The sequence below is a fragment of the Esox lucius genome, chromosome 6 (assembly GCF_011004845.1).
Source record: "Esox lucius isolate fEsoLuc1 chromosome 6, fEsoLuc1.pri, whole genome shotgun sequence".
Classification (NCBI taxonomy): Eukaryota; Metazoa; Chordata; class Actinopteri; order Esociformes; family Esocidae; genus Esox; species Esox lucius.
This window is the reverse complement of record NC_047574.1, coordinates 7,458,023-7,475,011: the sequence shown is the minus strand read 5'-3', so window position 1 is coordinate 7,475,011 and position 16,989 is coordinate 7,458,023. Positions and strand designations below refer to the sequence as shown.

The 16,989-nt window shown below is 42.3% G+C and overlaps 1 protein-coding gene across 3 annotated transcripts in view; it reads left to right on the top strand.

The window, feature by feature from the left end:
• The window catches only part of rgs7b (regulator of G protein signaling 7b), a 110,374-nt gene that overhangs the window by 65,630 nt on the left and 27,755 nt on the right, over positions 1-16,989 (top strand). For all 3 annotated transcript variants that reach the window (XM_020047221.3, XM_029120564.2, XM_029120565.2), the window contains 3 exons: positions 4,445-4,551; positions 12,258-12,309; positions 15,463-15,527. In XM_020047221.3, coding sequence (XP_019902780.2) covers positions 4,445-4,551; positions 12,258-12,309; positions 15,463-15,527 — 224 coding nt within the window. The remainder of the gene's footprint in view (positions 1-4,444; positions 4,552-12,257; positions 12,310-15,462; positions 15,528-16,989) is intronic.

The following is a 16,989-nucleotide window of genomic DNA, read 5'->3' as shown; positions in this document are numbered from 1 at the left end:
GTCACACAGTCAGCCTGCGTGATGAAGTCCTCACACTCCACGCCTTGCTCTGTAGACACGTAAAACCTTGCATTGACCATGGGCTTGTTGTGGGACAACATAAACATTTCTTTATGAAGCGCAGTTTCACCGTTTCCTTGGAATAGGCATTAACAGATACGAGACGATACAACAGGACATCTCAGCGCCGTACTGTTTAGCTGGCGGGTAGGGTTTTATGCCTCCTTGCAACAGGCCGAGCGTAGGGGAGAAGATGGACAGTTTGTCGCTGCCAGCCAAAGTCAACTTGTTAGACCAGTCACAGCGTTACACCTTGAGGTAACGGTAATAAATGACATACGCCTGCCCCACTTCTGTGGAATTTGTTTTTAACTTCCAGAGAGGACTTCTTAATCTTGTCTGTACCGCTGGCTGGGGCTGAGATTGGGGCTGCTGAGACGGACTACCCCAGGTCACCAGCCACCGTGCCATGCAACCATTTCATGTAAAGCCGTTTGGTCGTTTAGCCTGGGGTCCATGACACAGTTCATACCCTATACAAACACATCTCCTTTTACGCTTTCAAACTTTCCTCCTTTCATTTCCTTCTTTCATTTCCAACTTTCCTGGCCTTCTCAGCCGAGTACCTACTTCAGATTATGGTAGGATGACTTTAAGAAGTGTAAAAAAATAAATAGTTTGCAGGGCTTCCATTGCCAAATTGCTATTCTGGTCTGCACTTGTGTTTCTGCAACCTCCTCTCTACCTCTCTTCATCCTCCTATTACTCCTCCTCTCTTCATCCTCCTCCTACTCCTCCTCTCTACCTCTCTTCATCCTCCTCCTCCTCTCTACCTCTCTTCATCCTCATATTACTCCTCCTCTCTACCTCTCTTCATCCTCCTATTACTCCTCCTCTCTACCTCTCTTCATCCTCCGATTACTCCTCCTCTCTACCTCTCTTCATCCTCCTATTACTCCTCCTCTCTATCTCTCTTCATCCTCCTATTACTCCTCCTCTCTACCTCTCTTCATCCTCCTATTACTCCTCCTCTCTACCTCTCTTCATCCTCCTATTACTCCTCCTCTCTACCTCTCTTCATCCTCCTATTACTCCTCCTCTCTACCTCTCTTCATCCACCTATTACTCCTCCTCTCTACCTCTCTTCATCCTCCTATTACTCCTCCTCTCTACCTCTCTTCATCCTCCTATTACTCCTCCTCTCTACCTCTCTTCATCCACCTATTACTCCTCCTCTCTACCTCTCTTCATCCTCCTACTACTCCTCTTCTCCCACTGAGAGATCTGATACCAGACTGCACAGCCCTTTCTCCCTCTGCCTGTCTTCTCTCTGCATCAGTCTCTTTGGTCTTGTCTCACTCTATCCCTAAATCTCTCTCAATCCATGTCTCTCATTCCATGTCTCTCCCCATCTCTTTTGAATGGTAGTCACATCGAACAAGTCTCTGCATATAAATACTCAGCCTATCATCTAACCATGCCCCTATTTGAAAAAAAAACATGTTTCTGAACTGTGAAAAAAGTTAAAATTCAAGATAGGGTTCCTTTATAGAAACAGGGCTTGTCTGTCCTCTGTAAACAGAAGACACATTGTTCAGGCTACTTTTATGTCCATCTTAGATTATGGTGATATTATCTACATGCATGCTTCGGCAATCACAAACCAATGGATGCTATTTACCATAATGCCCTTAGGTTTATCACTGGTGACAGTTACAGAACTCATCACTGTATACTAAATCAACATGTGGGTTGGGCCTCTCTATCTGGGATGCGAGAGCAACATGCTCTCTTGTTTACAAATCACTTTTACAATGATCTCCATATATATCATCTTTCATCTACTAGATTAACACATTTCAAAACCAGATCACAGACGTGGATCACATTAGAGACTCCAGCCGCCTCCACAGAGTCGGGTAGGACTCTCTTCATCTCTTTCTCTCCATCTCTTTCTCTCCACCTCTTTCTCTCCATCTCTTTCCCACCGCCTCTCTCCTTCTCACGCTCTCTCCCTCTCACGCTCTCTCCCTCCGCCACTCCTTCTGAAATGTGGCAACGGTCTGGACTGTGCCTGACGGAGGAGCTTTGTGAACATAACACGTTTCCATATTTGGTCATGTCTCCGATGAGATAAGAAAGAGAAACAAGTTGAGTGTCTGAAATTGGACCCTTGTACCCGATAAAGTATGACCCTATGGGACCTAACTACCATCCCCTGACCTTGCACTAAAACTGGGACTGTAAACCGAATAAACGAGCAACACTGACAATATTGACCATTTGTCGCAGGCATTTTGCTGGTATCTTTCATTTCAATAAGTATTTTGGATATGATTCTGAGTGGAAATGCTAATAAAGCGGACAACTTCAACATTTTTAAGATGTGTTAAACTGAAATGGTAAACATGTAGGAGAATGTCATGACAGAAGAGTAGAACAATGCAAGCCAGGGCAGCTAAACTTGAAATATCTTTAAAAAAATAAAACTGATAATCTTGTCTATGCTTTAACCTGATCGTTGTTGTTTAATTTTAAATCCAAACGTTTAGAGTACAGAGCAAAATAAAGAAGACATTCTTCACTGTCCCAAAACTTACCGAGGGTACTGTATATTTGTATGTGTCTAGGTGAGACACTGAGGCTATGTGTGTGTTCATAGAAACTTATAGGAAATGTGGTCATATTACTTTTTACTTACTGGGGTAAAAATATGCGGTGACACACATGCCAAACTCTTTTTCATCTATCCAGACCAGTCACCCATTGAAACCATTTGGCGCATTATATATCGAAACTACGACCAAGGAGAACTCGAACTGTTGAGCAGCTGAAATGCTATGAAAGCAAGAATGGGAATATATTTCACTTTCAAAACTACAGCAATTGGTCTCCTTAGTTCCCAAACGCTTACAGAGTATTGTTAAAGGAAGAGGTAATGCTACACAGTGGTAAACATGCCCCTGTCCCAACTTTTTGTAAAGTGTTGCTGGCATCAAATTTAAAATGGGCATGTATTTTTCCAAAAAAAATAACATTTCTCAGTTTCAATACTTGTCTTAGTACTATTTTCAATTAAATATAGGGATACATTATTTTCACATCATTGCATTCTGTTTTCATTTGCATGCATTTTTCACAGTGTCCCAACTTTTTTGGAAACGGGGTTGTGCTTTCAAATCAACTGGAGCAGTGAACATTTTCAAGCATATTCTGTCTTCTGATCCCAAGCATTCCCCCAGAACCACACCAAAATTGCTCAATGACCACAGAATCATGCCTGACCTAAACCCCATTTGAAAATGTGCAAGAAGAGCTGAAGAGGAGAGTCCACAAATAAGGCCCAAGGACTCTGAAGCATCATGAGATCGATTCCTCTCAGATGGTTATCATCTGAGAAATAAATGTATTTCTCAATCAATCTCTATTAAACATTTCTTTATATTTTAATTAAAAAATCAATCTTATAAACAACAATGGCATGTTATCATAGCTTTTTTTTTTGCTCCATCTTTACCAATGGTGTAGTAATTCCGAAGGCCCCAGTGTTATTGTCTATGTGAGGTACTGACACCATGTGTGTCTACATATCTATGAATAGTTGAACACAGCATGGATCTATGTATCTACGTGTTTATATATATCGGCAGATGAATAATTCCTGTGTCATCCTTCATACACTGTCCCCTTCATTCTGACACTCTTCCAGCAGTAGAGGCGGCAGAGCTGGGCATTTTTATTGGTCCGAATGATCATCCTCAGACAGGACCTGTTGACATGGAGCCTCTAGGAAGGTGGAGGTGTGGGAAGACGGGTGTGTTATCGTGGCTCTAGAAATAGCTCTGTGTGGATTCCCAAAAGACGCACTAACTATAACGGAGCCGCGGGCGTAGAAGGAGCAGAGGAGAAATGGGGAGAGATGAGAGACATTCGGGAGGAAGAGCAGCAAGAGGGGGGAGATAGAAAACAGTCTCACTAATGTAGCAACTCTTACCGCATCCAATCTTTAACTTACCTCATGTCTCCCCATAACACTGTCTGTTTCCAAAACCAGGGGTGTTCTGTTGTGTGTGTGTGTGTGTGTGTGTGTGTGTGTGTGTGTGTAATTCACTTCCCTCCATACAGCAGACTGATGGCCTTCTTTTCTCTCTCCTCACAACCTCTGGTCTATTCTCTATTTTCTCCTCTGTGACGCAAAGCCCACTGAAGCGTTTTTCATTCCGTTCGGTACACAGTCAGGGGATGAAATGCATTGATCAGGATGTCGAGTCCTTGACTTCAAAGGGTCTATTGCGTGAGTGAGTCGGAGCGATGAGGGGAAAAAGCAGTGTGCTCTTCACTCGCACATTAAGGGGAGTCTCTGGCCCAAGCTGAGACGTGGATGGGTTGTTGTTGTGTTTATGCATTGGTGTTTTTGTTGATTGCCGTGGTTGTTGTGTTACAGTGGAAGCCCTCCACCTTGGCACACTGATGGCAGCACACGGCTACTTCTTCCCCATCTCAGACCATGTGCTTACTCTGAAGGACGACGGAACCTTCTACAGGTTTCAGGTACTCCATCAAATCTTTTTTTTATGTCAGCAATTGTCACAAAGTGCTTATAAAGGCACCCAGCCTAAAATCTCCAAAAAGCAAGAAACAGCAAGATATTGTAGCACAGTGGTTAAGGAAAAATTCCTTAGTAAGGATTTATTTTTGCAGGTAACATGGACCAAGATAAGATGAACCTCTACAAGTTTCAGCCACTAAGATACATTTCAGCAGTGTCATTTTAAGTGGTGATTTACAATTAAGAGTGTATACTTTTTTCATACCCCCCGTGGGAATTGAACTGACAACCCTGTAGTTGTATATGACATTCTCTATCAACTCACTTACACAAGGAGTAGGTACCAAAATAAGATTTAATTAACTTCTACAGGTTTCAGGTGGTAAGATAATATTTGGTAATTTTCCCAAATCCAATTCCAATTCAGCATTTTGTCCCAGCCACATGTTCGGGAGAGTGGGAGATTAAGAAATGTCCTCACATCTTGCCAAGCAGTTCTGCTTATCGCACCGCTCGTTCAACCAGGAAGTAGACCCCAGTACCTACGCGCTTGATGGAAACACTTTGAAAGGCCAAAAACCTTGTTCCAATGCTCACTTTTTTTCTCTCTTGGTCTGTAATCTACTGGCCTGGACTGTATTTTTACTGGCCTGAACCAAATAGATAAAAAAGTATATAGTTGTATTTTACAGATATATAGTATGTAAATATCATATCATCAGATTATTGATTCATATGGTATGAGACATGAGAGCTGAAACAAGAAATTGCTGTTTCAGAGCAGGTTTTCGGCAGTTGTTCGTTCCCTTAGTAAACCCCCCTGCCTTACCGGCTTTCACCGGGAACGCACAACACGAACGGCAGGACGTGTCCCTTGCCATTATCGTTTTCGACCCATGGAACCTGTTCTTTCCACGAACACCAAAATTATCGCATTTGCTCTGCCTTGGACGATACCATATTTGGGTCCTGCTTTAGAATGCACTATGAGCTACGATTGGTCAAAACAGACGAGCCATCGAATATTATTGGTGAAAAAGACGACACCGGTGCTGTACCACACCGAGGGAGGAGAAGCGTCACAGATGCACTATAATGTGAGAACAAGCGACAGTCAAAGCGGGAAGAGTGACAGATATCACTCACACAGTTTAATATGGTACCATGAATTCAAATGGGGAAATCGAGCACCCTTTGTGGGTCAGTAACAGCCTTTGTCTATAGGCCTGACTTTAGGTCTTACTGGCCACGGACCAGCGGGCCATCGTTCATGTTGAACCCTGCCGAAAACCACTAGTGAGGTTGCAGACGCCCAACCTGCCGCTATTAACCAAAGCTCCGCCATGTCCAACGCATACAAATTTCACTGCCCCATTCAAAAAGCCTGGGCACCGTCTTTTTGCCAGGCAGTGACTTCTGGCCCGGGACGACGCAGCTGTGCTGTGTGGCAGTGACTTAACTGATGAACCGTCCCGGGAATCCCTCATGGCTGCTCATGAGGAATAACAGATATTATCTGTTAAAATGTCCTGCAACTTCCTAAATATTCACAATCTTGCACTAATTACAAATACATTTCCATTTCGTCAAAGTAGAAAAGTGAGAACCTTTTTATTCCACTCATTATCATTGTGATGTTTCCAAATGCCCCCCCCACATTTTTTTCCCGTTTGTAATTCTGAACAGAAACAGCTTGTGACTTGGCCTCGACTAATTGTTGACTCCAGTCCCGTTTTTTTCATTTCCAACCACTCCTGAGGGCTTTGTGATGTGTGTTTGGGGTCACTGACCTGCTGGAAGACCCACAACTTCCATGGACTACATTGGAAAGTCCTCCCCAAAACACCTTGATAGTCAGCTGATTTCATGATGCCCTTCACAAGATTAAGTTCCCCACTTAGATCCATTTGAGGTTCAGTGTATACCCTGTGGGCACCTACAGCAGGGATCAATAAAAGGGATCAACAGAGATCATTAGTCCAGAAAAAAAACTAGATAATCTGCTTCTAACCTAATTATTTTGAATTCTCTTGAAGGGTTCCAATTATTTTGTTTTTGTTTTTTAATGGAGCAATTTACAATTTCAGTTTAGATTTTTTTTATTCTTGTGTAGAAATCTTCAACTTGTTTTTGACATAAGTAGGTGGCAACTGTAGGTGGTCTTGAGAACTCAACCCTTTACTTTGGTTCTGCAGGCATGTACCAACTGAAGTATATAATATTGTTCTATCTCCAGGCCTCAACTACGTAGCTATTGCTTTCGATGGCTTCAAATATCCCAGCATAATTGACTGGCTGTTTAGATATAAATACAAAGGACCTATCTAGTTTGAAGAGATGGTTAAATATTGAGGTCCCACTAGTCCATTAGCGATCCAGGCAAATTTTAGTTCTGATGTCCAGAATGGCCTCCAGCCTTCTTTGTGTGTTGAATCCCTGTTGCCAAGGGCAGGTTAAGACTCAGGTGTGAGATGTGCTGCTGAGAGTTCAGTTGATTTGATTTAATGTAGAGATTTCTGTGGCGTTTTAACTGTAATGTTCAGAGTTATAACTTGTAGTTTTGTTTTTGATTTGGTTGAGTGATCAGTCAATCAGTAAAATGTAAGGATGTGTATTTTAAATGTTTTTTTCACATGCTTGTTGTCACAAAGTGCTTATTCAGATATACACTCTAAAACAATAATAATTGGATTTTTGTATTTATTATATTATTGTGCTCAGGACACATTTCTTAATGGATTCTCCTCAACAGCAAAAAAGTTTACTAACAAAGTAAATAAATAAATTCCCACTCTGGTGCAGGCTAAAGAATGTCCAACCTTTATTGAGTTGAATATATTTATTGGGATAATATTAGTCATGCACCATACCCCAGACCACTACCTATCTAAGGCTGTCAGTCACTCCTTTTCCTTCTGGTGCAAGTCTGCCCTTTAATTCATTATTCAGCTCAGCAGAATTCCACTCAGGGCGACAATAGGTATGCATAATAATCTATGTATAGACAGATCATCCATATTTAAAATGTCACATTTTACACCTCACCACTGAGCTAAGCAGGGTTGATCCCATTGGGGGAACAGATGCTCCTGGAAGAGATTTTGGAGGGACAATTGGGGGCACTCTTCCCTCCACTCTAAATACCAAATCCCAGTGCCCCTGGGGAATGAAGGGGACCTTGCCCGGCGCCGCATGTTTTTTTTTCAGAACGGGCCGTCCTGACTCTACGGTCACAAAAGATTCCTTCTGTAAGGGTAGGTGTGTCAACATCATACAGAGTGCCAAACTGCCCTTGAAATCCAATTTCAAATAATTTTTTGCACTTTATTCCACATAGGGTGTAGCAGAACTAAATCCAATTTCAAATAATTTTGCACTTTATTCCACATAGGGTGTAGCAGAACTAAATCCAATTTCAAATAATTTTGCACTTTATTCCACATAGGGTGTAGCAGAACTAAAAGCAATTTCAAATAATTTTGCGCTTTATTCCACATAGGGTGTAGCAGAACCAAAAGCAGTTTCACCAGTCTCAGTGGAAGCCGAGGGGTCAGATAATGTTAATACAAACATGTGACCTGGTCTGATTATCATTTATTCTAAAATCAATCAACATTGTTAAATATAAAGAACATTTCTGCATTAGTATTTTATAAATAAATATCAGAGAATGCTGCTTTCCTTACATATAAAGACACTCAACCCACCTCTTGATACAAAACACAAAGGTGTTTTAAACCTCAAGCCAGTAATGAATCTTTGGGCACAATGGATAACAGCATCAGGTGGTTTATGTAAGGAAGCAGCAGGATGCATGCAGATAGCATCCCCATAATCAACAATGTACATAAAAGTGGCCTGAACAATTTTCTTCCTATTTGCACAAGTTAACCATCTTTAACAGAAAACAATTTTCTTTACCAACTGGGTTACAATCTCAAATTGAGATCAAAACAGATACCACAAGTTTTGTTGGATATGTTAAATTTTTTAACCGTCCAAAGTAGTTTGCAAAATCCTCTGGTATTTGTGGCCAAAAGCTTAGAATCTGGTTCCAATCAAAGCTCCAATGGCGGTTAGCAAACCACAGCCACTGAGATTTATTACTGGATTACAGTAAAAGCTTTCTTTTGGCAAGACATCCAAATAGCTTGTTAGCATGGAGGTGGTCTATTTGTAGTTTTGGAGCCTTGGGGACCCCATGATTCAGTCAACTTTTGCAATTCTCCCTCTGTGATCCTTGGGGAATATTTAACCTCTCGAACCATCCTCTTCACTGCGCGTGGGGAAAAATACACTTGAGTTCTTTTTAAAGCAGGTTTAACACAGCTTCAGTTAATTGAATGTTCTTAATTATTGTCTTAATAGTGAAGATGGATATTTGGAGGCATGGTGCTAACTTTTACTTTAGAGCCACTGCCTAATTTATGTTGAAAAACCTTTTTTGCCGGACCTCGTAGCAGAGCCGGCCAAGAAGAGCGAATGTCTCTTACTGAGTGAGTGACTGACACACTGTCTACCCTTTGTTAAGTAGCGTGGTGGTTAGTGACGCGGACTGCCATGTAGCGGATCGGTGTTCAAGCCTTGCCAAAGTTCTAACAAATTATGCATTAGGATTTGTTCAGGATAGACGAAAACTTTGTTGACTACAACCTTCAGTAGCTATGTTGTCGTGGGCCTAAAATAAAACCATCCATGCATGCTTTTTGCTGGAGCTGGCTAAGACGCTGGCTAAGACGAGCGAATGTCTCTGACTGACTGAGTGACTGACTACCCCTTGTTAAATAGCGTAGTGGTTAGAGACGCAGGCTCCGGGACAAAAGGTCCTGCGTTCGCCTCCCATAACAGTCAAAACGCATTATGCCTGAGGTTCAGGACAGAAAAAACTTCGCTGGCTACTGTTTTACATAGCTACGTAATAGGAAGCCTAAAATAAAACGGTTCTGGTGGATATTAGGATTTGTTCAGGAAAGACAAACACTTCACGATTGGCTTCACGATTCTCTCGTCTTTTCACTTGACAAAAATTTCAGTTTTCGTTAGTGGTGGCCATTCGAGGCTTCATTACTGTTCTTCTAGTAGCAGGATATCATGCTAGTAGTGCTAACTCAGATTTTCTTTAAAAAAATAAAAGCCATCATTGAACTATATAAGTTAATATAGTAAACAATCTAGTCTATACATTTTATGTTTAATGTCCGTTCCAATGTTATTCTTGTCTGTTCTTTTTCACAGACTAGATGGTTAACTATATTGCCTTATACATTTCAATTATGGCTTTTATTGTGATAAAGAAAATTTGAGTGCTGCATAATATCCTGCTGCTAAAATAACACGAATGAAGCCTCGAAAGGCCATCACTAGTTATAGTCCCCTATATTGATAGATACTGTATCTATGTCATTCACAAATGGATAATTACCTGTTAAAACAGCCAGAGGCAAAAGTGGATAGACAAACACTTCGCTGGCTACATGATTCTCTCGTCCTTTCACTATCGGCACCTATATTAATACAGTATTTATTGTGTCAATGTCATTCATGAATGGCTAATAAGCTGTTAAAACAGCCAGTGGCAAAAAACATAAAGTTCATAGATGCTATTTGTGGTGGAGGTTAACCTAATAAGAAATGTTACTCAGTTTAACACAATATAATGGTGTCTAGCGACATATTACTTGCTTATTAGCTTTTAAAATGGCCCGTGGCAAAAGTCATACAGTTCATAGATACTATTTGTGTTGGAGGTAAACTTAACAAGAAATGTTACTCAGTTTAACGCAAGTTAATGGTGTCAAACAAAATATTCAAACTTGGCGTGATGTTAATGAGTGAAAATAATATAATGCGAAGAGGCTATACTAATGTCCAGCATGTGTGCTGTTCAGTGGCGTAGTGGTTAATCACAATGCCTTTCACGTGGGTGACCTGGGTTCGATTATCGAGAGGGCAGCCACGATGAATGCATTTTATTGCGGGCCGGCTGAACTAGGCTTGCCTGGTTTCTTGTTGACTATTCCAAGTAGTAAGTTAGTAGATACCAGTAAGCCTTTTACAAATCATCGGCTGGCCAAACTCCGCTTGCCTGGGTGCTTTTTCTTGTTTCTCCTTTAATTTGTGTGTTCTCTGACCATACCCGTTAATTATACCTCTATGAAACAGGAAGTGACCACTTAATAGTTCCCAATGACTCAGATGAAAAAAAATAAAAAATACATGTCTATAGGAAATTACTTCACTTAGATTTGGTTAATAATAATTTCTGTGGGTGTCAATTGTCGTGAGTCGTGATACAGATTACAATTTTAAAATGCCACCTTAATTAAAGGTTAGATTTCTATTATGAATGGTTCACTGTAATGCCCTCCTACCTTCTCATGGGACTGGTGGAAATGATTCAAACCCTAACCCTTTTATCTTGAAGTGTTCAAACGAACACTGGTGGGCACAAAAAAGGCTGCAGCCGATTTTTTTTTTTTAACAAAATGCAGTAAATAAACCGTCAAAAGGCAGGCCGGGATAACTTACCAAGATAACACTGGTTCATTATCAAAAGAAAATTTGGAAAATGTATAATTTAGATTCTCCTATCCTTTATCTTTAGAAGGCATGTCACGGTAATCTTACCAGGTGTTTCTCATTGTATTGTAACATCAAACAGAAAGACGGCAGCCATTCTCTGTGTCCCTTGGTATTGCTCCTAACTGATTGTCAGATGTGTCCTCCCCCTCTGGCCAGGTGTACCTGTGTTTTATAATGGCAAAAGGAGAGATGGGTCCCAATGAGTCCCAATTCCCACGGAACTGACTCACGATATAATGTTTTGAGTATAAGACTGTTGTTCAAGCTGATAAACGACAATGACATTTTTGCTCGCCTTCTTTGCTCGCCTTCACCACACAGGGCAGGGATTCGGGGGCACACTATAATGGTCAGAGGTGCATTGTTTAATTCTTGTATCCCATCAGAACCCAAAATATCAGCATGTATTTCAAAAAGTTTTAAAAGAAAATGTAAACTCTGCCACCTCAAAACATGGTTCCAGCTATACATTTGAAGCTCTGTATGATCAGTCCTTGCACCTGTTCTGTCAGTCAGCTTTCTACAGAAAGGGGCTGGGAGTTTGATTTGTTGTTTCAACCACTGAATACCGCTTTAAAGACTCAATCAGTCATTCTGTAGCTACTTGTTATCTTATGGAACGTTTTCAGTGGAGTCCTGCGCTCGTTCTAAAAATGTAATTTGGGATTGACCGAGGACATCATCAGTTTAATCACTGGCTATCTCTAATTTGGAACTATTGATTATTTCAAGGGGAAGGGTTTTTGGACCAATCCTATAAATGACACTGTGTGCCAATCATCTCTAGCCAGATGTGTCTGTAAATGGTGTGTTTCGGTTTAACATCGTGCTTGATCTGCCTTTCTATGTGTTTTCCTCCCACCATCTCTGTCCCCTTTTTCTTTCTGTTTCTTCCACTCCTTTGGCGTCTATCTACATTTCTCTCCATCCCTCATCTCTCTTTTTTACGTCTCCCTTTCTCCCTCCATCCATGTCTTCCCCTCGCTTTATCCTTTCCCCTGTTGTCGCCACCTCTCTCACTTGCCTCACTTTTTGTCCCTCTCCCCCTTCCCTCCACTTATCTATGTATGTATCCCTCCATATCTTATTGCTTCTTATTCCCTCTCTTATTCCCTCTCTTTTCCAGACTCCATATTTCTGGCCGTCTAACTGTTGGGAGCCTGAAAACACAGACTATGGTGACTACAGCCGTCTACAGTCTATGACCTAGATCAGCCCCTCGTCTCACACACACACACACACACACACACACACACACACACACACACACACACAAAAACACACCATATTTAATCACCGTCCAGTTCAGTAAATCCAGACTACTCTTTGCTCTGTTCTACTCTACTGTGCCCGCGGAGGGACACTCGGCAGCCCATTCAGCCGCTCAGATCTCCTGGGGCCCAGTTTTTCACAAGTATAGAAATAGGTCAAATAGAACAGATGAATGATTGACCTGGACGGGGACCCGTGCTCTATTCACTCAACTTCTATGCACATACTGCCTTGGTACTATATGATTAATTCACATAGATGGGTTAACTTTTCAAAAGTTGGGCCCAGTCTTTCCTCCAGATGGTAGCTGCTTCCTGGAGCCAGACAGATGACTGTTCTGTCAGGAACAAATCATGGATTTCTCTGAAAACAAAAGCAGCTGAACAATATTGATATGCATCAGCCTGGTATACCACCAGGAGCCCAATAAACCCAATGTCTCTCCGTCTGTTTCCTATCTAGAGACAGCAAAACATCAGTTCTCATTTACATCTGTTTATTTCTTGAGATTCACTGATGTACTCTGACACAGGCATTCCTGGATGTAGAAGCAACAGCTAACTGTTGGAATACAGCTCATTGGCAGCTTTTTTTGTCTGTTACTTTATTCAAAAGTCTCAATGGTTCTTAAATGGTCAGTTTTATGGTTTTAGAATGGTCAGGCTTAAGGTTTTTGAATGGTTATTGTTATAGGCCTAGAAGGGTCATGTTTGCAGTTTTGTAATGCCTCAGGATAGTGTTTATACTAAGTGAACAATAGAGCCTGCTGTTATTGATACTGCAAAGGATTTTCCAGATGTTTCTGGTCACACAGAATCTTGCAGGATCATAAATAAATTATTGCGGTCAAATTTGTCGCCTTTTTGTGGCTTCAGGGTGATCAGACCTTGGTTACGGTTCATTTCAGTCATTCCAGTAGACTGTCTAATTAGCAATATCAATTAGAGTAAACTGCTAGCTCACAGACACAATGACTGATTGTTATTATTACACATTTTACTTCTCGACAGGTCCAAGATTAGAACCAATAACCTTAAGTCCCAACATGCTTTACCACCAGACCAGTACAAATAATGGAGATGATGCCAGAACTGAGGATAATGGTGAAGAGTTTAAGAATGGCTAATTTGAGTTCATGCTCTTTAACAGTGGTGACCTGGTCAATGGCACCTCACAATTTTATGTTAGAAATATTGATAGAAATGTGGTCCTTTGCTATTTCAACAAACATATACCGTTTCTAGCCAGCTTTTCAGTAACCTGCAAGTTACTGAAAAGCTCGGACAGGATTGCATAGCAGTTGTTTGGAACCGTGTAGGACTGCACCAATGAGGTCATAGGGATTTCATCACATGACTTTAACAGCACAACGTTAATGGACCATGTTGGACCACGTTGAAATAAAGGTCCCACGGTCATTGTAAGGTACTCCACCGAAGGAGCTAAAGGGCATGTTGTAAATAACCATGTCACTGCCATCATGACGACGGCCACAGATTGGTTTACCATTTTGATATAAAGCAGATGGGAACAAATAATCTGGACATCTGCATCAAACATGATGAGTGTGCTAACTGGAAGTCGCTATGGATAACAGCGTCTGATACATTTCTCAAATGTAAATGTTATTATTTATTCAGGAAGTTGTTCTTTGGTAGGCATCTCCACAATCTTGCTCCCTTGGGGCAATTCTTTGATTAAATCCCTCTGGTCAGTGAAGGTGACACTGCCCCAGTGTAAATGTTTTTCAGATGGAATATCTTTCTAGTTTCTGTTTTTGTCACCAGTATATGGTTTCCATTCTTTGTTATTGTAAAAAATATGGTCTTTATTTCTTATCTGTTATTATTTATCAGTTTAGTATTTTTTTTTTTTTTAAAACCCATAATTTTATTTTAATAAAATCACCATAATCTCCATAGTTCCAGATGCTTGGTGCAAGCTGCATGGAAATCTCAGTTATTGTAATGTAGCTGCCCATCATAGAACTGTGAAACTGACCATTCTAGGACCAAACAACTGAACATTCTAGAACCACACAATTGACTCTTCTAGAACCATGAAACTAACAAATGTCAAATTGGCAAATGTCAAGGAGGTAGAGAGACATCATGCCTGAATAACTAAAAGCTGCAAACTAGCTACTTCGAAGGATGAATACTAAAATCTCCCTTGTGATGGGTCAGGATTCTCCTATTAATGGAAATACATTGACAGGCACAGAAAACCCCTTTGAGTCCGTGGGGATTCTTGTGCTTGTGGAAAAACTATGAAATGTGCAACATGTGATACACGCTCTTGGTCGAATCGGAGGAAGTATTTATATATAGATCTTTTCAAGCAACATAATATCACAAAGGAACGGATTATCGAACTCCTGGATGAAATCAAGTGTTTGAAACAGCGCCACGCGCTAAATAAGGAACCCTCTGAGCTGAATGCTGCTCTTTACACCTTACTGTTGAACAGTCAAGAGGGCCCCCATCCGTTTTTTAATTAATGTGGATACATTGCCTCATCTCCAACTTCCAACCAATGAGTGCCTTAAAGCATCTGCTCCCTACTCCCAATAGGGCTGGATGGAGCGACGTGGGGGCTGGTAGGTCAGGAGTGCATTTCCAACGCATCCAGACCTCAGGCACTTGAACCACATTAAGTCACTGACCCTTCTCCCATCTCCAGGGCCTTCCGTTGAGACCTTCAGCCGCTTCAATCTGAATTCATCAAGATTTTGAGTCTTAATGGCTTGTGGGTCTGTGCAAACACATCCATACTCATTCCTAAAAATGATACAGTAGGTATTTTATGCTTATTAGACAGGAAAGTAGTAAAAGGCTGAGGAGAGTTTTCGCTCAAAGAGCGGTAGGAGTATTGAAATAAGACCACCTGACCTCCTTGGGCCACACATCCACTCAATGCTGTTGTTGTAAAGCATCTGCAAAGTGACTACAATATGAAGTGTTTTTACCCGACTGTTTCTGACCGACCGTTTCCTTATCTTACTGAGCATTTCTGACTAGTTTTTCCTGACAGTTTCTTTCTCTGTGCCCCTTTTCTAGCTGTTTACCTCTGCAAAAGAACAATGCAAAACAAAGCCCGTCTGGAGCTGGCGGATTACGAGGCGGTATGTCACCCCCACCCCACCCCCCCACCCACCCTCTCCCCCCCCCGCCTCCCGACTACAAGACACTCCTTCTCCCCCGTCCCACAGTGGGTTCGCCGCGTCAGGGCGTGGCGACGTCGACAGATAGTGTCGGTAGTGTCTCGGCTGGCCCTCCCGAAATTGGCCCTCCGCTTCCACGCTGAGGCAGGTGTTCCCAGGCGTCCAGGCCCATGAGAGAGGTGTCAGTCAGGGCTACAGCCGCCCCCACCGCTCCTCATTCCATCCACGTGGAGGCGGAGCACTTGACCCCGGGGGCATCCAGTTCCTGTCACGGACCCTTGTGTTTTCAGAGTCAGGTGGTGACGCCGGGGGGGGGGGGGCCTCAAAGGACCCTGCTCCCTGTCCACATAAAACCACAGCTTTGGAGGTGTAACACCTGTGAAGTCGGAGCATGACCAGACTAAGGCAGCTGTTCAACCGCCTGTTCATTAACGGCTCGGGCCGGGGGTCTCGCCGGGATGAGGCCGTGACGCGAACAGCGGTACTGTCGACGGCTGGGTCAGCCAATCACCCACCCCCGGTCCTCGTCAGGTCCTCGTCAGGGCCTCGTCAGGGCCTCGTCAGGTCCTCGTCAGGGCCTCGCCAGGTCCTCGTCAGGGCCTCGTCAGGGCCTCGTCAGGGCCTGCTTGGCAGTCCGAACCGCCGTGCCTCCCTGTGACCTCCTTAGACTCAACATGAGTGAATGCAGTGCCACTGTTTGACACGCCACTTCACACTCCACCGCTGATTGGTAAACTGCAGGCGAAGGGTGCCCCTCGCTGGAGCAAAAGGATGAGGACATGAGTATATTAAAGCCATCCATACCACTCAAGTGTAATTATGACTGTGTGTCATGGATCTACAGTCTGACCATGTGTCTGTAAGAAAGCGTCTTTTTACCACGGTTATATTAAAGAATTGTTCCAAGGATCAATCTGAATGCTGTTACAGTTAACTAACAGCAGTGCCATTTATCAAAGAGCATCTTCATTGTAAATAGGTTGATTTAATCAACTCCGAGGCGTTCCGCCATCCCCGCTAATGTAATTAGAATCACTTCACCTTGACGTAGCGGAACAATAACAATAGTCATAAAACTCTTGAATCTAAATATAGGAACCCCACCGTCTCGCTTCCTCTTTGATCTGCCCAAACCAAATATTTGAATCTAAAACCTGGAAACTTGAATCTACAACCCATCTAGTTAAAATTTAACATGAAACCAGTCAGCCATATATAGAAAATCAAACACGAGTCCAAACACATCTAGAAAACACTTTAAAATAGACAGTCCGTTCCGGACCCAACAAAGCCCATGGCAGGGCCCATCAGGGTTAGTTCAGTCATACCAGCAGCATGGAGATGTGTCTCTGTGTTCACCTCCTGCAGCGATGTATGAATCCTGTCATGAATGAAAGATTTCGAACAGCAGCACTTTGATTTG